Consider the following 22,430-nt stretch of genomic DNA (forward strand, 5'->3'; position numbering starts at 1 on the left):
TTTGCATGCAGAAATTTTTACCCTTATGATTGAAATTAAACTTTGTTGGGAGTCTAGTTACAAGAAATTGATATGTTTTTCTTACTCTCTTTGGAGTTCATTGGAGTTTATTTGTTTAAGGATTGAGATCTTTTCATTCATCAGATTTTTTGAGAAGGAAACTTTTGCGTGGATGTGCTCTCTCAATTGGGTCCTAATTAATCATTTGAGTCTTTTGTGATGGTGCATGAATCATTGCCTTGTCTCTCTCCAACCTTACTAGATCATGTTATAGTGTAGGAGTGTCATTTGTTAAGATTTAGTTTAGGATGAGAAATGTTAAAAACACTCTCTGACGCTCTTTTTAACTTATGTGAGTCTCACCACTTTATGTAAAACTCATTCTCAAATTATGAAATTCACATGAGTTTCATCCAATAATAGAGTAAATTTAGAGCGAGTGTTACAAAAAGGAATTTTACAACACTCTAATTTTAATTTTTGTTTCTGTGTTGTCTTTTTTCTCGTGTAACAAAGATAACAATTGAAACACATAAAATGAATAAAGTACCACCACTTAGGTATCAATATCATATTTGGTATATGTATACGTCTCCTTGCTATGTTTGGTATCTTAAGGATCCATACCAACCAGCCAAGGTACTTTTTTTTAGATTGGAGGAGACAGACATGACATTCAAAATTTTGCATGCTTCCGTAGCTAAGGTAGGTTCCATTACATTAATAAAAAACGCATGGTTACGATCTCAAATATATTCTACTTGAACACATAGTCGGTCATTATCACTGTGATATTAATTGTTTATATACATGCATGGTATATTTTGTATCAAACTTGTATTTATAATTATAATGTTGATAAAAAATTTACAGCTATTTGGATATCCAAAAATAAATTGGATCCAATCAAAAAAATTGGTCAAGTAGTATAGTGGTTAGAAATTCACCTTTTAAAGGTGAATAAATGAGGTATTTGAGGTTTAAACCAGTATCCTTGCATATACTATAAAATGTCTCTACCAATTGAAATAAGCTCACAATGATAAATTTTATAAAATTAGTCATCCAAAACCGAACCAAACACATAATTTTATCTTCTCGTTCGGTACGAATCTAAAATAAAATCGTAAATCGATCTAAAAAAAAAACATAAAATCAAATATTATTAGACGTGTTGAATGTTATTTTGAAAAAGCGTTCAAATTTTTCAAATCGAAAAATCAAATATTATTAGACGTGTTGAATGTTATTTTGAAAAAAATCGAAACTATTCATATATGAAACTATTCATATATTAATCGAAACTATTCATATATTTTTTTTTTGGTGGTGTCCGGGATTCGAACCTCCGACCTTGCATATAATATGCATTGTCCTTACCAACTGAGCTAAGCTCACGGGGACAAAACTATTCATATATTTTAGAAGGTGTGCATTAGCATCTACACCTATTTATTTTTGGTAGCAATTAGCCAATTACTATAAAGGACATGTTTTTAGTGGCAATTAAAAAAAGAGAAGTACCTTCTAAAATTAAAATGGGTAATATATATATATATATATATATATATATTGCATTAATCTATTATTTGTTGATTTTTTAAAAAAAAAAATAATACGAATGTTAACAAATAATTTAGTTGGTTATCCAAAAATCAAATTGAACCATATTAACTTGGATCCGATCAGATTTTTTTAAATTAGTCATCTAACATCGAATCAAACGCATAATTTTATCTTGGGTCAGATGAGTTTGTGCTCCATAATTGATCAAAACCACAGTGCAAACACCCCATATTCCTTAATATTTTATAGTTGACAAAATTACCTAATTCGTCCTTTAACTTAAATTCATGTAACATTTTCGTCCTTTATCTTTTTTTTTTGTCCCGATTTAGTCCTTTATGATATAAAATGACATTATCTTATCATTTTTTTCAATGAAATATGATTTTCTAGGTTTGTATGATGAAAATTTAGGTTTGTTTATGAGTTTGATGAATTTTTTGGAATTTTTTATTATTTTTTTGATAAAAAAAAAAAGATAATTATGTTGACATTTTATAACATAAAGGACTAAATCGGGACAAAAAAAACGAAAGTGTTACCTAAAATTAAGTTAAATGACAAATTCTGTAACTTTGCCTATTTTATATGGCCTTTTTTTTAAACTATGTATTCGATCCAAGGTCTGAGTGATCCGAGAAACCAATCACACTATCCACTAACGGGGGTGGCAATTAAAGTAAGAACAAAACACTATTTACCTCAGAAGGCCAATGGTAAGCACACGAATGATTTGAACTTGAGACCTACTCCCTCCGTTTCAAAATATAAGCAAAATTCACTTTTTAGGTTCATTCATTTAATGATGTATGTGGTTCATAATATAGACCATATACATCATTAAATGAATGAACCTAAAAAGTGAATTTTGCTTATATTTTGAAACGGAGAGAGCATAGAGAAACAGACTCTTCAAGTCTCACGCCTTACCTCACAAGGCCAACTCCCAAGGGTTTATATGGTGATATTTTTTGTTCAATTTAATCTCGTGATTTTCTATATTAAGAGGAATTTTCTATATTAAAATTTGATTTCTCTCATTAATTTATAATTTATGTCATTGATATTGTCCTTGTGCTTATGTTTTTGCACACGTGAAAAAAATATTGTTCAATGTATAGAGCTTACTAATACTATCTCTGCTTCTCCCCCTAACATAAATATACCATATCTAAGTACAATCTTCTTATCATCACCATACCAATTATCAAAAGGTCATTATCACAATGGGGAAGGTGAATGATTACCAAAACAATAAACAAACCAAAGACAATGTTCCAAATGTTCTTGTGATTGGTCCTCCAAGTAACATAGGAGTCCTCAAACCCAAACATCCTCAAAATTACTACAATTGATCAAAACCATGGAATGTTAACTCACTAACACTAGAGCAGTTTATGGTTGAAAACCAATATGAACCATCAATGTTTCAAGCCCTTATTTGCTGGCCATTATGTCCACAGTCCACTACCCATCAATAAGATGGTTTTCCAACTTCTCCCTTGTTTGAAACTTGTTGTCACCACAAGCTCAGGAGTGAATCACATAGACCTTAGTGAGTACCAATGTCGAGGTATTCAAGTTGCCAATGTAGGGATGTGGCTGTAGCTTTACTCATTGGTGTGCCAACTAGTATTGTAGCTGCAGATAGATTTGTTAGAGCAACCATGCAGTTTGACTTTCCACAGTCTTCTAACTCCAAGGTTGGTTTGTTTGTTGACTTTACTTCTTTTTCTTTTTGCTGTAAATACTCTAGAGTTTGATTTAGACATACACTAACAGCGTAAAATGATTTTACATTGTCATCCAATAGGAACCCATTAATCTTTCCTACCATACAAACCAATTTTAAAATATCTTTGTGATTTGGTGGATTACAAGATATCATTAAGAAAAAGCCCTTCATTACATACCCTTTTTATTCAAACATGCTTGAACTTGCATCTAATAGTGATGCATTAGTTCTATGCTGTCCACTAAATGAAGAAACAAGGCACATGGTTAACAAGGAAGTGATGTTGGCATTGGGAAACAAAGGTATTATAGTCAATGTTGGAAGAGGGTCTCTAATTGATGAGGAGGAGTTGGTGAAATGTTTGATGGAAGGACATATCGGTGGTGCTGGTTTGGATGTGTTTGAGAATGAGCCTAATGTTCCTCAACAACTTTTAGGATTGGACAATGCGATTTTGTCATCTTACAATGCTGCATTTACTAATGAAACATTCATGGCTGTGACTCAACTTGTGGAAGATAATCTAGAAGCCTTCTTCTCCAACAAGTCCCTAGTCACACCAGTCAAATTGAACTGAACAAACTTAGGCATTTAGAAGAGTTTGTACTAAAAAATGCACTACAATTATGTGTTTTGTCATTGTGCTACGTTGTTATATTACTTTCTAAAATATCTTTTTTTGTAGTGGCCAGGGTTTGAACCTCGGACCTTTGCATATTTTATGCATTGTCCTTACCAACTGAGCTATTACTTTCTAAAATATCTTAACATCTGCATGGAATGAACAACATAAAATATCATCTATTGGAGTAGCTAGATTCATATGATGGCTAATGTAAATTATTTTGAATTATGCATTTTATTACTTCAAAAATCCTCGCGAACAGAGCTTAAGTTACTGCTCAATTTAATTTAGTTGATTGATCATTAACTCATAAATTAAAATAACTGCAAGAAAGCTACTTGGAGGACCTTAATTTACTCCTTCAAAACCATACAAGAAAGCTACTTCTGAAAGAATACATAAAATTATATAATTCAATTTCTAGTCCATCCGTAGCATCAGAGTATACAATGAAGGATCTTTATAAGTAAACAAGGTATACTATTTATTGTACCTTGTCTCAAATTAGTGAGAATGGTGTAAACAAATTAAATGAATGAAAAGCAAAAATCAATGGCAATGGCGTGGGATAGAGATGGCGAAGCAAGGGCAGATAGAACACAAGCATTGACTCTATCACTTGGACAATTCAATCATACTCTAACAAGGCACTTCACTTGAGATTGCCAGGTTAAAAAGGAGACAGAAGGCTGGGGTATGTATATTCTGGAGGAAAAAGAGTGTTCTTTGTACTTAGGAATTGGTGTTATCCAGACCATTCACTTAGCTTACAGTTCCTAAGATAAGGATGGTTATACTTGACATATTTGGTCCAGTAAGGACGATACTTTGTCATTGCTATCTCTAACCATGGCTTCATATTACCATTATAGTGTACAACTGCTGCATTCTCAATCTCCGTACGATCTATACTTGGACTGTAACCCAAACCGAGTACATGCCATGATTTATTTAGCGGATGTGTTAATCCATAGAATGTCATTAGCCCTGGAGGTAATGTCCCTAATTTCCATAGTACCCTGTCTTCATTCTGAAATCAAACATGAAAAAAAATGGTCAGTGAAAGATCACATTTGTTTTGTCTATTTATGTGAAGATAGACAGAGCATGATTCCCTACAGTTAGGGCAAGCACACAGTCCTGCAACCAAGGAATCTAGACTGTTGGCTGAGGATCAGACGGCTCACATTCTGACTTCTTCAAATTAGTTTTAAAATAGAAATTGGAATAAGAGTCATCTGATATCCAACAGCCGAGATTCGAGATTCGTGGTTGCGTGCAGTACTATGTGGTTGCAGAGAAGCCAATTCCGAGAATAGAAACATGATGTAAACCGATGTTATGTTCAATTTGCTCACCAAATTCTGCCACCTGTGATATATGCCAGTAATGTCCTTCTTTTTCCACACCTTCAAATCAAACATGTTCATTCCGTATGCCCAACCACAAGCATTGGGATCAAAGTTTTTTGCAATATGTGGATTTGAAAAGTTAAGATATTTGTCGAATCGGTGAAAGCTCTCACCACATGTTTCAACTGCACCGTTAACTTTTCCATGAAGATCCACATTCCATAATCCAGTCAAATCCTTCTGGACAACAATGTCATCATCAAGAAAAAGAATCTTATCCAATTTCGGATAAACTTGTGGAAGATAGAACCTCAGGTGGTTGAGCATTGAAAGATACTTTGGATTTCTGTATTTGAGATTAGAAGCACCAGTAGTGGATGGGTGGCCTGCCTTGAAATAATACTCTTTCATTGTCGCAGATTCAAGCTGTCTCAAGACTGGGCAGTAAGATGAGTTCAACCACTTAAATTCATCAACATTTTCAACATAGATTGTAGCTTTACCAGGAGGATTCAATAAAAACCACATATTCATGGCTCCAAAATTTAGTTTATCAGTAACAAGGTGAAACACATGCTTTGAAGGATCCTGCAATGTCAAAGACAACAACATAAGTTAATGAATGAAGGGTTGGGTTTAATAATATTATTTATCAAATAATAGATGGACTGTTGCAAGCAAAACACGTGGATCCAAGCTCAAATCCATCATCTTTAAAAAGGAATGTGCTTGAAAAACATACACACCAGCACATGTATCATAAAAGACTGTTAGTTCTTTACCTTTGCATTCACAACAGTTGAGTTGACAACAACAGATGCAGCCAAAACATTGTCTGAGAATAGGGCATAATGATAAAGACTGGGATTAACCAAATTCTCAGTCATAGGGAACTTTCTCTTTTCAGGTGGGAGGAGGTAGTAATCTATGGTAAGGCGCATCGATAAGCAGTGAATTCCATTTGGTATGGTCTTGGCAGCCAACTGACTAAGGAATGTGCTTTGTTTCTTCAAGCCTCTAACCTGCTCATCAGCAGTTTGTAGCATTGCCCTTACTTTCCCAATAACCAACTTGCAGTCATACAATTGATCTTTCGCCTTAGAAAGAACTTGGCCCATTGCTTTGATTTTTTCATGTTCACTAAAGATAATTAATTAGGTTAGTGTATATACAAACAGATGCAGATATTTATACACTTCAGAAAATTGTGCATACCTCTGGTGTAGGTCAGCATCAGAAGTTGCCTCACCTAAAGCACGCTGACTCTCTTTAAGCCGTGTTTGCAGTTCTTGGTACAATTCAAGCTTGTTCTTCATCTTTGCAATACTCAAGTATACCCTAGCCATAATGATCTGATCTCGCATCAACCGAACGGTAGAATCAGCATTCTCATTTTCATTTTCTTTCCTCCAAAGGTTGTATTTACCTAGAACTGCTGAATCAACTGATTTTGAACGTTCAATAGCTAAATCTTCAAGTTTTACAATAACTTCATCATCCTGTTGTACCAACTCAGCAGCCCGCTTTGCCATCCTTTTCTCTATTAATTGCTGCAGAAGATATTAAAAAAGAGCAAAACAAAGTTTACTTTAAGAATATATTTGTTGTTCTCTAAATAAAGAAAACTCGCTCCACAGGTCAAACAATATTTTCAAACAGAACATCATACTTCATCAAGGCTACTATTATTGTAGGTTGGGGTCTGCTAAGAATTATATTATTATATCATGCTATTTGTATATGATAAGGCTTTTTTTTTGTCACTATCACAAGCACCACATTAAAAGGTATGGGAGATTACTCTTCACTACAAACACAATTTAGTTAATGGTATCTAAAATGCTAAGTGAAAAAAGATAAATATCCAAGAATGATGCTCACCCTTCTGGCTAGCCTTACGGGACTATCAGTCCACTGAGGAAGACCTGCTGCATTAATGAAAAATTAATGAGAAGGTGAAATAAAATAAAGCATGGGGATATTAACTGATAGTATCTGATACAACCTGAAGATCTTCCTTCCTTCTCCTTTTGAACTTCTTGTCTAAGATGTGTTTCTGGGTTGTTTAGCTTTAATTAAAAAACATTAAAATCAGTAGCAATAGGACAATAATGCCTTTCGAGGGGAAATCAAACTTTCAAGCAGAAGCACATCAGTAATCCTAACCTGATTTGTTGCGTTTGAAGTCTTTGACCCAACAACTCTCCAAGAAGCAGAAAGATTATTTCGGAAATTTTCTAGACTCAAAGGCCCCATATCATTCGTGCTGGACATAATAACATCAAGAACCTACAATATGGTATTGATTAGAAGGTTGGGAGGATAACTCTTGCATGAAAATATTACGAAAGACAAAACAAGAGTGATGTCAGCATGTGCTTACCTCTTTTGGAAAAAGAGATTTAAGGTCGTGTAGTGCCTTCTGTTCTCTCCATTTGGTAGCCTGCAACAGCCAACAACATAGGGTAAAAAAATGGCTAGATATTGTATGCATTCATCTGTATAACCAATGAACCTGAAAATGTATAAAACGAGCTACCTGTTGGCTTGTAACATCGGAGATATCATTGTGATCTGCATAATGTAAATGAAGTAATTACTATAACATAAACTCATGTATATGCGCGTAAGAGAAATTCATAGCGATGCCAATTATATTATTAGAATGCTACTCCTATTTCTTCCTCCTCACATCAAGGACATTACACTAAATCTCTTAATTTTCATAATTAAAAGTCCTTAACAACAAAAGATGAGGATTCACAAACAAACTGAGCCATATTTGTGTTTAAACAGGACAAGATCAATACTTTCTAGAGCATCCATATAATAGAAGGATCATATGTTTGAAACACAATGTTGATTCAGTTAAAAACACCAATGAGTTCTAAACCGAGGAAGTACAAGAGCGAAACAGCAACAGAGGCATAAGCAAAGTGAGATACATTTCATGAAAAACATCATTAATGAGTAGCAAAGGTACGACTTATCATATCAACCATGAGTAATGCTAGCAACACTCTCTTTTGAATACTCTCTCTAATACTCACTCTCTTATTGGTTTAAATCCTTGTGGGTCTACACTTTGAAAATTGAACCCACACAAAGTGGTGGGACATATATTGATTTTATGCAATAATAGAGTGAGTGTTGGAGAGAGTGTTGAAAAGTAAGTGTTGCTAGCATTCCTCTATCAACCATTGTAGCCATTCCCTATCGGCTGTTCCCATTTAATACAATGCATACATCACAATGCAGTTTCTCTCTTTGCTAACCTCACAAAGTCCTAGGGTATCTAAAGTAAAGAAAAAAATATTAATAAATTTCTATTTTAGTTTTGTTAATCCCAGATAGCGACGTGTCGTGCCGAACCCTATAAACTCTATAGCAGTATATCGGATAGCGGGATGGCCACAATTCGCGACCGTGACAACTGCCACTGCTGAAGGCGAGCTGGCTCATAGGGAGATGGCATCACAGAGAATCCTACCACTGGTAGGTCATTCCGCAATAGTGCACTGATCTACAAAATTCTTAATTTACAAGTATTGCTTCCAAATTCCATTTACAAAATTATAATAATGATGATGCCAATGAACTTAAGCTAAGTATATACTCTTGCCACCATTCGACACTCAACCCTGCAAATGTGTTTTTTATCTCAGAATCACTAGAACCTTAAACTAATTTCCTCCTAAAGTGAACTTAACCACACAGTGCTTCAAATTTCAAACCACCCCAGCATCTAAATCCAATACAGTAGCCAAATTCAGTTGATTAACAAATGAAAACACACACTAACACTATCATCAATGGTCACTACAACATAGAGAGAGATTCCAAATAAAAAATCAAGAAAAGAGATAACATCTAGAACAAAGCAAAGTTTAATTAAATCACCAAAACCCAATTGCACTACTTAACACTTCCATAGCAAGCACAGATCTTACAACCAAAAAAATAACATTTTGTTATCAATGAATTGAAATCAAGAAACCTTCTACTACACTACTACCAAATTGAACAAAAACAATAAATTAACGAATACCCATTACTGAATTTTAATCAAGGATCAGCATAATAGAAACAGAACACGAAATGGGTATAGAAAAATTCAATAAAAATAAAATCAGAGAGAGAGAGTATGAACCGGAAGAAGAAGTGTGAAGAGATGAAGCGAAGAAGAAGATGAGAGGAGCGAGAAGACAGAGAAGAACAAGAGCGAGAAGAGGAGAAGAAGATCCTCCTTTGGTTCTGTTGTTGAGCGGCATTGTATGTGTGTATGGATCTGAATTGAGAAGAGAGAGAAAGAGGGTTTATGGCGTAATGGTTAGTACAAATCCGATTCCATGATTAACGCTGAAAGTGCAAGCACTATGTGTGAATGTGAATGCCAATCTAAATCTTCTATGATCTATCTCTCTCTTGTTTTTTTTCTTTTATTTTATTTTCTCTACCTTTTTTTTGTTTTGTTTACAAAACACTTTCTCTAGCTGTCATTTTCCTTTTCTATTTTTTATTGGGAGTGGTTATGGTGCATAAGCAAAACTTATGCACCATGCATAAGCCTACACCGGATCCGGCCCACTAAACCAAGCCCAAGCGAAAATTGCTTTCTACACCACTGAAATTGCTTTCTTCACCTAAGAGCAAAACAAAACCAAATTGCAACGGAAACTTTTATAACATTCTCGCCTGTAACAACCTCATCGTCGCCTGTAACAGTTTCCGGCACCGGCGTTCACCAACTTCATCACCGTCGTCCTTTTCCACCGTCAAAATCACCGTCATAGTTCACAATCATCATCACCGTCGTCGTTTTCTGCAGATTTCGTCACCATCGTTCGCATTTCCAACTTTCTACACCATAACCGCCACCGTAACCGTCTTTCACGATAATCATCAGCACCGCATTTCATCATCGTCAACATCACCTTCGTGCAAGCATTCTCAACTTCACGCAAGCATCTTCTTCATCATTACGGTTGTTTGAAACTGAACTTTAAAACTCAACAAAACTCAACAAAACTCATCAAAAATGAGGTTTAAACAGGTTTGAACTTATCTTGTGCTTTGAAATTATTACAATTATGTAACTGCATCTGTGTAACCATTTCTGTTTAGTTGGAAAGTAACTGCATCTGTGTAACCCTAAATTGACATTCTAATTTCGAATTAGGGAAAATGAAGTCAAATTAATGGTTTCAGAGTGATTAAATGTGCTTATTATAGAATGTTTTGTTTAAAAATTATGTCAAAACCATTTGCCTGTGTAAATGGTTTCTGCGAGTTTCACTATGAAACCATTTTGCTGTGGAAATGGTTTCAAAGTGTTAAGTTGGTTCAATTATAGTGTTGTTGTTGTTTGTTTGTTCATGATGTAAATTGATCATGTAGATCTTGTTACTATTGGAAAATTGATCATGTAGATCTTGTTCATGATATAAGTTGGTTCAATTATAGTATTGTTGTTGTACTTTGTAAGCACTTGTGCTGAGCAAATGGTTTTGGTAAACTCTGAAAAATATGCTAAAACCATTGTGCTGAGCAAATGGTTTTGGTGAGTTGTACTCCAAAACCATTGGCTGTATTTAATGGTTTTATTTGATCATCCAGGTGGAAAAAACTACAGAGGAAGGTACATTGCCATCATTCAGTTTAGGACTTACACAAATGGAGGAGGAGGATGAAAAGAATATCAATGACTCATCATCTGTTGGTGATACAAATAAGGATCATAAAAAAAGAGAGGCTAAAGGCAAAAAGAAGAAGCATAAACCAAGAGAGGCTAAGGAGCATAAAAAAAAAAGAGGCTAAGGGCAAAGAAAATAAGGAGCACATAACCAGAAGTAACAAAAGGAAACAAGAGAGTGAAGAACGATTGGAGGATGAACAAAATAATGTCACTGGTTCATCATCCGGTGGTGATAAAAGTAAGGAGCATAAAATAAGAGAGGCTAAGGGCAAAGAAAAGAAGCATCACATAACAAGGAATAAAAAAAGGAAACAAGAGAATGAAGAACAATTGGAGGATGAACAAGAGAGGCTAAGGGCAAAGAAAAAGGTCACTGGTTCATCATCCGGTGGTGATAAACATAAGGAGCAGAAAGAAGATGCTAGAAGTAAGGAAAAGAGGCATAAGAAAAGGAAACAACAAAATGATGGTGAAGATTCTGATGAAGGAAGTTTGAATGAGGAAAATGCAAAGCACAGACTGAGGCACAAGCTGAGTATACCTAAGGTATATGAAATTATGAATTCAATATATCGAAAGAGAAACAAAACAGAGATCATTGAGGTTTTGAATAAGTCTGGCTTTGGTGGAATGTTGCATATCTGCAACTGGAAAAGAATCCACACTTTCTTTGTGGATTGGGTTGTTAAAAACTTTGACAAAGATAACATGTGGATTGTATTAAGCAAGAATGAGGTACTTCCATTGAAAGAGGAAGATGTACATAGGGTGTATGAGCTTCCAGTGGCAGGGAAGAAGATTAACGTGGATCTCTGTTCTGAGGAAGCAATAAAGAAATTAAGGAAAGAATTAGGTCTGACTGGAACTTATTCGGCTTCTGTGAGGGTGACAGAATTGGAGAGAATACTGAAGACACTTGAGAAACCAAATGCGTGGGTGAAAGGTGCAATCTGTTATATCATTCACAATATTTTGTGCCCCACTAATAGTAGCTTTGTATCTCTCCAATATGCACACATATTTGAAGATCCAGCTGGGGTATCATCTTATAACTGGTGTTCCCATGTTCTTGAATATATGAAAGAAGGCCTGCAAAATCCGGAAGTTGCAAATCCATTAGCGGACTTCCACTTCCTAATGGTGATCATATTATATATTCTGTATATTTGTATTTTTTAAAAAAATAAGTGTTAGATTTTTAAATTATGTATGTGCATGTTTTTATTGTGCAGATTAATTACATGGACAAAATGGGGAAGAGAAGTCCTTTTCTGACAGGGCAATACAAGCGGCCATCACTTCGTGATTGGGATGTCATGGCGGCAAACCAAGAACTTTAGAAGGTCTATGACATTATGGGACTCGAGCATGGACTGACAGCCGGCGTAACCAGACTGCACAACACAATTGAAGGTCCCCTTGTATTGTGTTTTGATGCAGATACTTGCCCACTCTCTAAGGTGAGATATACATAAAAATGGTTTCACAATTAAAGCTAATCAGAACCATTGAAACAGACATATGTTTTTCAAAATACTAATAGTACATATACATAAAAATTTTGCAGGCACAGATGCATCTTAATCATTGTAGGTCTTGCATACAAATCTACACTACAACTGCTGAAACCTTGGAAAGAAGAATAGCTGAGGGAAATGTTGAAACTTCTGGGGAAAATGATGATGTTCCAAAAGATACAACCAACGACAGTCCAATTGAAGTTCAACCTGAACACGACGAGAATAACAGTTCAAGTCATGAAAAAAGTATGGAAGCACCTGATAGTGAAGAAAATAGAGGGGATGGAAGCACTGGAAGGGAAAAAAGGTACTGCATGTAATTTTAAGTCTTAACATGATTTAATGTTTGATATCTGCATAAGATTGACACATATAAGAAAATGTTTAATTCAGTGAAGAAAATCATGACAAAGATGTATCATATGATATTGATGATGATGATGGAGAGAATGAGATTGATGCCAAAATCCTTGATGATTCAGTGAGTAAAGCATGCAATATTTTCGTTACACAGGAAACAATCTTGAGGTTTCCAGAGTTTTTTGATGTTCCAAAAGAAAGACCAAGCATGACATATCTGGAAAAGCCCCTGAGCGTAAAAGAAGAGCTGTAAAGAAATCGAAATACCTTGAAAGCCCTTATGATGAAGCTGTCTACGAGTCAAAATGCAATAAGATGCAAAAGGACATATCAACATTTGCATGGAGCAATTCACTTAATGAGTAAGGAAAACCATTTTAAATATTTATTGGCATATTATATGAATTAGTACTTCGTTAGCACTTTGGTAAACTCTGAAAACTATGCTAAAACCATTGTGCTGTGTAAATGGTTTTGGTTAGTTGTCCTCCAAAACCATTGGCTGTATTTAATGGTTTTATTTGATCATCCAGGTGATAATGAAGATGATGAGTCACACTGTTAATGTTTATTTGGCTATACTACAGTTTCTAATATCATATAATATCGTATTAGTACAAACGCTAAATGCTTTATAATAATGTAGGGAGGAGTTTTTGTACTGCTCGGAAAACAACGCTCATGCTTACGCTCTACAAAGAAGAGACTTGTGCACACTTAAAAAAGATGAATGGGTGTCATGCTTCGTTATAAATGCCTGGGTGAATTGCTTGAACTGGAATCAACAACCAGCTGACAAAATGACAAGACTGGTCACACCGTTCATGAATTATGTATGCATTACATTTCATGAATGTTAAAATTTTAAATACATAATGTTTAGTTCTTTTTGAAATTGATTTTGACTCATTTTATATAAACAGGTTGACTTGGAAAGACCTGATGCCCTGAATATAACAGAAAAGGTTGCATTTGAACGATTCATCCAAAAGCTGAAAAAGTTCAAATACATGGATTGGAAAGCTATTGACCCTTCATGTCTAGAATATGTGAGACTACGTTCATTTTATTTTTGAAAGATTTCTACACATTAATTGTTTGAATTATATGATGTTGATTGTTTTTTTTACTGATGAAATAGATAATGACACCAGCAATAATTGGAAATCCGGGTAGTCATTATGTATCCTTCGTAGTGAATCTCAAGAGCCAAAAGTTACAATTCCTGAATAGCTTGGCAGGAGATCCACTGCACATGAAGAATGGAGACCCAACTGTGTACAAACGAATGTTTGATGTATGGCTGAAGGAGGTGGAAGCATTCGTGAAAGAATTGTACAAGAAAAGCAACATCACAATGCCTTTCCAGTTTAGCAAATTTACATGGGAAACACCAAAGGTGCCTATTCAAACTGATAAAGACAGTTGTGGAGTGTTTTGCATGAAGTTTCTTGCTGAATGGGAGGATGGCAATCCACAAATGGAATCTTTCAAAGGTTGGACCAAACTGAAAAAGCGTGGGGAGAATGGAAAGGTTGCTAGAATTATGGATATGAGAATTGAAATCTGTTCAACAATATTAACTGACTCAAGCAATAGCAAAAGACAACATGTGGAGAAGGCAGCAACTTCAAACTACAAAGAAATGCTCGAAAAGCTAGCATCTCCGATTAAATAATGAATTAATTTTAATGTTTTTTTTTGGAGTTTTAATGTTTTTTAAGGAGTTTGTACACAGATGTTGATGAATTTATATATTTCTGTCAAGTTTATGGAGTTTTAAATGATGAGACTATTACTGAAACCATATGTCTGTTTTAATGGTTTTGATAGCTTTAATTGTGAAACCAAAATCATTGTCAAATGGTTTTAAAAGATGGAATTATTATTGAAACAATAAGTTTGGTTTAATTATTTTTAGTGTTATAGTGCAAACTTATAACATAGAAAACAATTACTTAATACGAATTAATCAATCAGTAATCACTTTTTTATTTATTAAGCTTCATCATCTCTCTTTTGTTTCTTCCGTTGTAAAACAAATTTCTGCATTTGTCTAAGTAAAATTGTGGTTTAATGGTTTATAAAATAAAAGAATAATGAAAATTATTATTGAGAAACAATTTTAAATAACGACCTTTACTGAAACCATTAATACGGTTTAATGGTTTTGAAAGTGTTCTATGTGAAACCAATATAACTGCCTAATGGTTTTGTAACAAAATATTAGAGACACATAAATTTCCACGGCCCCACCAAGATAAATACGGGAAAAAGGTATAATAACGGTTAGAATGGAAGAGTCAGAGTCATGGACAGTTGAAAAATGCAATTAATTTAAAAAAAGGAGTTAACTATGGTTTTGTAGGGAAGTTGAAACTAAATGAAACTGCCTAGTATGGTTATTAAACTGCTTAGGATGGGAAGTTGAAACATAAGGATTAACATATTCCTATATATAATGAGGTTGCTTTAGAGAATGTTTCAGAATTAGTACCATAATTGTCAATCATTTTTTATCAGCTTCCCATACAAATTTTCAGAATAAGGTCTTGTGTCACTTAGATTTCAAAAACAAAAAATGTAAGACGTCACTACTGCAAATTCGTTTCCAGTTGCTGTAAACGGAGACATCGCAAGGGCAACAGATCTTGCAAATCAGATAAGAGAAATCATCGTAAACAACACATTTGAAGTATTCTATTCCGATGCCAATATTAGAAACCAATTTTCCCAACTTTTAAGCCAAATCCGTCCACTAAGAAACCTCCTCAATCCTGTTCATTCAGGATTAGTCTGTTCATGTCTTCAGCTGGAAAACATGTTTGCTGCAGGTTTACCAATCATTGAAACTGATACCCTAAATGCAAACATCGCAAGACAGGAACTTGCTGTGTTCGAACGACAATGGAAGGTGCTCAATGATGATTTTGTCGCTGCTGAAAAAGCAATGACAGAACTATCATTGCAAAAGCATGCCTCTGATACTCGAATCGAAGTATTGGAGAAGGCACTTGCAGAAGAAAAAGAAAAAGGGAAATTGATCGGGACAAAATTTGAGGCATCAAGGGTTCATCACTCGCAGCTGGCGGGGAGGATTATGGCTGGAACTGAATTACACACAACGTTGCAGAATGCGGTTGAGCAATGGGAGCAAAAGTACAATCAACTTGTGGTATGGAGAGAGAAAGTGTTGGATTGCTGGACAAAAATCAGGGCGTTCTATGGATGAAGAAAAAAGTAATCTTAGTATTTATTAGTAATCATATTTATGTTTTCATAATATTTCTGTATAAGTATTTTTAATTTTGTTATGTTTGGATTTATAATGTTAGTATGGTTTGTAATGTTTGGAACTATAATATTAGTATGTTTTTCCAATAATGCTACATTGTTTAAAAATGCCTTGTTTGATTATGACTTTAATTTATATCATCTGTTTCCTCTTTGCTCTCAACATGCCACATCATGAAAGAATTCAAGGAATGAGTGGTTTCAATTTCGAAAACATAGTAATATTGTCACCGCGCATTACATCAGAATTGACATCATTTACTATTAATTTTATCACTTGAATATATTGAAGCAAATTGCAAAACTCAGTAATTTATCCACTTAACTCAGAATTGAAAATCTTAACTAAACCATAATTATGGTTTAATGGTTTTGATAGTGTACTATATGAAACCAAATTAACAATCTAATGGTTTTGTACCAAGATATAATAATAAATACGTAAAAACCAACAAACGTGAAAATGTATAGTTTCCAGAAGATAATATAATATTCAAACCAATACATAACAATCAAGAATTTGATATAAAATCTAGTACAAACTTATCACATATAACATAAGTGACCGCTTTTTTAGTTAAAGCCTCATCATCTTTCCTAACTTATAACAAAAAAAACAATCAGTGCCCGCTTAAATTGTTAAAGCCTCATCATCTTTCTTTTGATTCTTCCGAGCTATAAGGAATTTCTGTCTTGCCCTAGCTTTTTCATAATCACTTTTAAGTCGCTTCTTTGACCTAATTGGATTTGGTCTTTCCTTGAACTTTGGTGCAGTCCCAACAGATGGCTCACAGACAGCAACTGCTTTTGAAGACTTAGAAGGCGTAACGGATGATCGATCTGTATGAATACCTTTAGAAATAAGAAACTCCTCTGCCTTTTTCCCTGCCTCAAGAACACCGTTGAGAAATATTTCAGATGCCTCCGCATCTGCGCAAACACGTGTAGAAAGCTGGACTGTAACAGCACAAATTTGTTGATATCGTTGTGCTTGAGTGTTGTCTTTAGTGCCAACATTCATGGTAGATTTCAGCTTATCGACATACGGACGCACATCTCTAGTCCACCGCTTTAAAACATATTGTGCAGGTATAGTCTTCAAAAAATGATATTGCACATGACCACCTAAGAACTCCAAAATCTTGAAAACATGTCGACATAAGAAACCCCGGTTCTCAAACATACGACATGAACAAGTAAAACTTTTGCTCCTAATGTCGACTGTGACAACCCTTTCATCAAGTCGATTATGATCTTCAAACCTTGGGGAAAGGTTTCCTTCAAGTTCTGCATCTAAAACATCAACATTTGAAACCCTCTCATTATCATTATCAACATCGTCGTAATTATAATCAACCTTCTCAATTGTAAAAACTTTGAAGAACTTGTTCAATTCAGACCCTTTTGTTGTGTCCTCCTCAAAATAGTATTTGAAGGAAAGGTCATACTGACTGTGAATAAATGAAAAGCAAGATGGTGTATACTTGTTTACTACGGACCGCATAAGCTGACTGTTGGGATAATTATTTTTTGTTCTAGTGTTTGCAGCCTTGAAGTCCAAATCAGCATGATTATCCCTCATTCTCTGAACCATAATGTTGAAATGACTAAAGAATCGAACAAGTGAATGGTCTGGCTGCAAAAATCCACGAAGAAAAGCATTGAAAGACTCACTTAACTGAGTCGTTTTCAAACCAGCTGTAAAATGTGACCTCACCCAAACTGAAGACCAATGCATACGATTTGAATGAGTTTGAACAAGCCACTTAAAGTCTGAAGTAGGCCTTCCATTAAAACAGTTTTTCATCATCTGATCCCAATTGTAGTCGAAATCTGATTCATCTTCGACATTTGAAACCAAATTAGTTAACTCATCGAAAAATGCACTGTTTGCACGAGAGCCGAGATTTTTCTTTGCATTCTCTCCCATGTGCCATGAGCAAAGACCATGAAAAACACCTTGAAAAACATTCGGAATTGACTTCAACAACGCACCAGCCTGGTCTGTGTATATGGTTTGAGGTTTCTTATTGGACATACACTTCAAAAAAGTTGTAAACAACCAATCAAAAGTAGCTGATGTCTCATCATACAGTAGCGCAGCACCAAATAACACACTCTTACGATGATTGTCAAAACCAAGAAAGGCAGCTGAAATGTAAATGAACCAAATCAGAACAAAATACAACATATTTAAAAAATATAAAACCATTGAGCTGTGTAAATAGAAAAAGCTATTCATTTAACAACTGTAAAAAAACACAAAAAAACACCTATGATCTTTGCATAGCTGGACATAGCACAACTTCTCAAGCGAGATGTCTAAACTCGCAAACACGGAAAGAGCTATTTATTTATCATCGATAAAAAAACACATATGATCTTTCCATGGCTGTACAGAGCACAAATTCTAAGTCAAGATAGGATCACCAATAAACCAGAACATTAAATTCTAAACCTTCAATCAATATAAACATTCAATTCTAAACACACACAAGAGCCAAATTAACACACATATACCAGAGCCTTCAATTCTAAACCAGAACATTCATTCAAATTTCAAGAATATAAGAATTAAAAACTGTGAGAAGTACAAAATACTAACCTAATGGCCGATATTTATTGTTTGTTCGGTAAGTTGTATCAAAACTGACAACATCACCAAATAGAGCATAATCTTGTTGCATAATTCCATCTGCCCAAAAAATACTAGATATGTCTTCTGCAGCATCAACTTGGATATCATAGTAAAAACCTGGTTTCGAGAGAGCTTCATTTCTAAAGAATTCTTGAATAACAGTTGCTTCACCAGCCACCATCTCCTTTTGACGAGTCATCATTAGATAGTTCTTTAAGTCCGAAAATCGAAAAGGAAGATTCTCCGTGCCTCCAACACCTTCACCCATCACTTCATAAGATGTTCTCATCGACATTCCAGCTTTAGAATTTATTAAAGCAAGTTGTCCTTGAACTTCATTTACTTCTCGAAATGATCTCAAGTAGCGCAAATGCTCTGCTTTATGTAATGGATGACAGTGATCAACTACCCACCTATATATCTTATAGACATTCAACGCTTCATCCAACTTCAAATATATTCCAGCTTTACAACCAACCCTTTCCTCTGGTTTTTCTTTAGCTTTCTCATACTCAACAAGAACTGGACTGTCACATGTTGGCCTGTTTTTAGGATTAAGCAGACTTCCCTTCTTGAAACCTTCTTTATTACAAGCATAACGCACATAATGTACCTTATCCGATTTCTTATTTTGTGAATTGTTCTTGGACTTCAACATACTCCTAACAGAGAATCCAGTGTTATATGCATAATTAAAATAAAAATCTTCAATCTCTTTTATAGATTTAAAGACCAAAGACTTCCATGATTCTTTATCACTAAAGGAGTAACATTGAGAACTATCCGCATCAATAACTGAATTTTCAACCGTCAATTGTCCACTTTCAGATGAAGTTGATATCAAATCCATTGAAAACAGCAACAAACACTATTAAGAACAAAAAAAACCATTAGATATGATAAATTGAAACTACTGAAAAACTCTGAAAAACTATGTTAAAACCATTGGCTTGTGCATATGGTTTTGGTGAGTTGTACTCCAAAACCATTGGCCTGTGGAAATGGTTTTGGTGAGTAATAAGCTAAATTGCTATCAAATTATCCCTAACACTCATACTCCAACAGTTATTTTAAATGATTCAATCATCAGTTTTATAACATTGAGTTAAAAACTCACAGTTGAATATTCACATTGAATTAAAAACTCACAGATTGAATCAAATTAACTGATGTAATCAACTGATGTAATCAACTGAACTAAAATATCACATATTGCAATGATTCAATCAAGTAAAATTCTTACTACAACAATAATTTGCAATGATTCAGTTTATTTCAGTTTTATAGCATCAGTTTTCAATTCAATGATCCTTAACTTCAATTTTAAAGCATCAGTTTTCAATTCAATGATTCAACAGTAATTTCATATAATCAACAATGATTTTCAATGATTCAACCATCAGTTTCGTAGCATTTACCAAAAATATCACAGATTGCATCGAATTAACAGATTGAATCATATAAATGAATAACTCGCCGGAGAAATACCTCGGAGTGAATAACGTCGGAGGAAGGTGAGAAACACGTCGGAGAGAAAGGTGAGAATCACGTCGGAGAAACGAAGAAAGGATGAGAATCAAGTTGCAGCAGCGAGAAACAGTGAGAATCGAGGTGCCGGCGATGAATTTCTGAATCGCACGAATCAAGATGAATCAAGATGAATTCCTGAATCGCACGAATCAAGGGTGAATCACGTCGGAGAGAAGGGTGAAAATAACGTCGGAGAAGCGAGCGAGGTTGAGAATCACGTCGGAATGGCAAGAAACGGTGAGAACCGTGATCGTGAAACGGCGTCGGCGACGGAAACGGTGAGAAAAGCGATCTTGTTAGGGACGAAACACTGTAGCATCTGAAGCTCAAGATTAGAACACGTGTGCAATATCGGACGGTTGTGATATGTTTGAGCTGAAGCACCAGATTATAACACCTGTCCTTGATCTAATGGTTCTGATTTGCTTATGCACCATGCATAAGGAAATCCTTATGCATAATAACTTTTGCCTTTTTTATTAGGAAAATGTTAACCGGTGTCCCGGGGGCACTGGTTAAGGAAGCAAATATAGTAGCTTTTGTATTGGAAATTGTGTAATGAATTTCTTAAAAGTCAAAAAAAGTGTTACTTTTAATTAAAATTTTCCTTTTTTAGATTCCTTAACCAGTGCCCCGGGGCACAGGTTAACAGGACCCTTTTTATTATTACTACTTACTACTCTATTTTAGTAACATCTTTAATTAATCCTCCTTCAAAAAAATCTCTAATTTATCTTCGCTGGGTGCATATATGCAAAACATTAAGTTTCAGACAAGGCGGAATAACATAGAATAAATTTTTTTAATATTGAATAATTTTTTATTTTATACGTTTTTTTTTATAAAATATTATTTTGTTGTTTTAGACAACTTGTACGAGAGATAAAATATTGTATTGTGGTTTGATGAGGGACAAGAATTTATGTTTTTGTCATGTCCATTGCCTCTAGTTTGTCATGTCCCTAGAACAGTTTTACAAATTAAATATTGTACTACTTGAGTTGTCATGTCATATCTTTCATTTTTTAGCAAATCAAACGCGCTATAGATACAAATATGAAAAAAAAAAATGGAAGACCCTCTCCCTCCCTTTTGCCATCTATAAAAAAGTATTTGAAGAAGATAGGAAGAAAAATGAAAAGTATTGAAGAAGATATGAAGAAAAACGAAATACAATTCAGAGAAGAAATAACAAGATATCACGTATAGATTGCAATTGCATGCAAGTCTGCATTAACATATAAACTCATAGTTTTCATTTTAAGACTTAAATCACATAGCATGGATCATGATCAATCATAATTTGAAATGGTTTTGTAAACAAAATATATATATTTAACCATTTCAACACATTCAAAATTTGAGTCATTTTCTTCAGTTTTGAGAAAGTGTTTTTGTTATCGATTCTAATGTAAGCCGTAAGTCAAAGAGTATTATAAGTATAGATAACTCCCCCTAATTTTTAGAGATAGATGTCCTATTCCATTTCAAATTTTTTGATTTTCTAGATGCTAATTCTTTTTCTTTTATTCTCTGCCGACATCAACTTTTTTTATTTGGACACAATCATTCTCATAATTTAGAAAATGATCAACTAAGCTTGATTGTAGCATTTGAAAGAGAAAATATTAGTTGATCTTATTCAACAAGTTTTAAAATAGAGAAAATTAAGTATTTGCAAAAGCAGTGAAATTAGAGTTTTTTGAAATTATGTAAAAAATAAATAAATCTCTCATTGGAATATTCTCATGTTGGGAATATTGTTGAGTTTTTCACAAAAATTATGGAAAAGACACATGTTTCACAATCAAGTACATGATCATGCTTATTTTCATTTGTAAATGTGTGTGAGTGATACCTTTTAGGGGATTATCTTTAAGGTTTTCATGCTTAAAAAGTATTTTAAACACTTAATCTCATATGACAACATAGTATTATGCAATACATTTATACACAAATGTATATAGATATGTCATTGATGTTTACACCTCTATATTTGTCTCTAATTTTTTTTAAATGAAGCAAAGTAGTTATTCATAAATTCATAAAACAAAAATTTCATGCTAAGATCAAGTCAAATATGAGTTTAGAAACAAAATATGCAGATCTTATCTT

At 34.2% G+C, this 22,430-nt stretch overlaps 4 protein-coding genes and 1 pseudogene across 5 annotated transcripts; 3 read left to right on the plus strand and 2 right to left on the minus strand.

The window, feature by feature from the left end:
- The first annotated feature begins 2,792 nt into the window (after nt 1–2,792).
- LOC146908515 (glyoxylate/hydroxypyruvate reductase HPR3-like) lies at nt 2,793–3,878 on the plus strand (annotated as a pseudogene).
- Nucleotides 3,879–4,310: 432 nt separating this feature from the next.
- Nucleotides 4,311–9,689, minus strand: LOC146908516 (polygalacturonate 4-alpha-galacturonosyltransferase-like). 2 transcript variants are annotated; one of them, XM_085730657.1, is made up of 10 exons: nt 9,429–9,689; nt 7,818–7,852; nt 7,662–7,721; nt 7,445–7,567; nt 7,284–7,347; nt 7,160–7,203; nt 6,494–6,828; nt 6,061–6,418; nt 5,285–5,866; nt 4,311–4,956 (listed from the first exon to the last, which is right to left on the minus strand). In XM_085730657.1, exons 1-10 carry the CDS (start codon nt 9,547–9,549, stop codon nt 4,672–4,674), a joined length of 2,007 nt encoding a protein of 668 aa, XP_085586783.1. In that variant the 5' UTR covers nt 9,550–9,689; the 3' UTR covers nt 4,311–4,671. The 2 variants fall into 2 exon arrangements, with proteins under 2 accessions (XP_085586783.1, XP_085586782.1); XM_085730656.1 differs by having other exon boundaries at nt 7,160–7,206.
- A 1,157-nt stretch (nt 9,690–10,846) lies between these two features.
- Nucleotides 10,847–12,794, plus strand: LOC146908517 (uncharacterized). Its single transcript, XM_085730658.1, has 3 exons — nt 10,847–12,113; nt 12,206–12,433; nt 12,541–12,794. The coding sequence occupies exons 1-2, from the start codon at nt 10,965–10,967 to the stop codon at nt 12,311–12,313; spliced, it is 1,257 nt and encodes a 418-aa protein (XP_085586784.1). The 5' UTR covers nt 10,847–10,964; the 3' UTR covers nt 12,314–12,433; nt 12,541–12,794.
- A 257-nt stretch (nt 12,795–13,051) lies between these two features.
- On the plus strand, nt 13,052–14,531 carry LOC146908518 (uncharacterized). The gene is made up of 4 exons (XM_085729276.1): nt 13,052–13,215; nt 13,500–13,686; nt 13,777–13,902; nt 13,995–14,531. The coding sequence occupies exons 1-4, from the start codon at nt 13,169–13,171 to the stop codon at nt 14,529–14,531; spliced, it is 897 nt and encodes a 298-aa protein (XP_085585402.1). The 5' UTR covers nt 13,052–13,168.
- Nucleotides 14,532–16,778: 2,247 nt separating this feature from the next.
- On the minus strand, nt 16,779–19,693 carry LOC146908519 (protein FAR1-RELATED SEQUENCE 5-like). Its single transcript, XM_085729277.1, has 2 exons — nt 18,753–19,693; nt 16,779–18,298 (listed from the first exon to the last, which is right to left on the minus strand). Exons 1-2 carry the CDS (start codon nt 19,633–19,635, stop codon nt 16,779–16,781), a joined length of 2,403 nt encoding a protein of 800 aa, XP_085585403.1. The 5' UTR covers nt 19,636–19,693.
- Nucleotides 19,694–22,430: the final 2,737 nt, after the last annotated feature.

The sequence above is a fragment of the Medicago sativa genome, chromosome 7, assembly GCF_051527215.1.
Source record: "Medicago sativa cultivar Bolivia chromosome 7, Bolivia_mono, whole genome shotgun sequence".
NCBI lineage: Eukaryota > Viridiplantae > Streptophyta > Magnoliopsida > Fabales > Fabaceae > Medicago > Medicago sativa.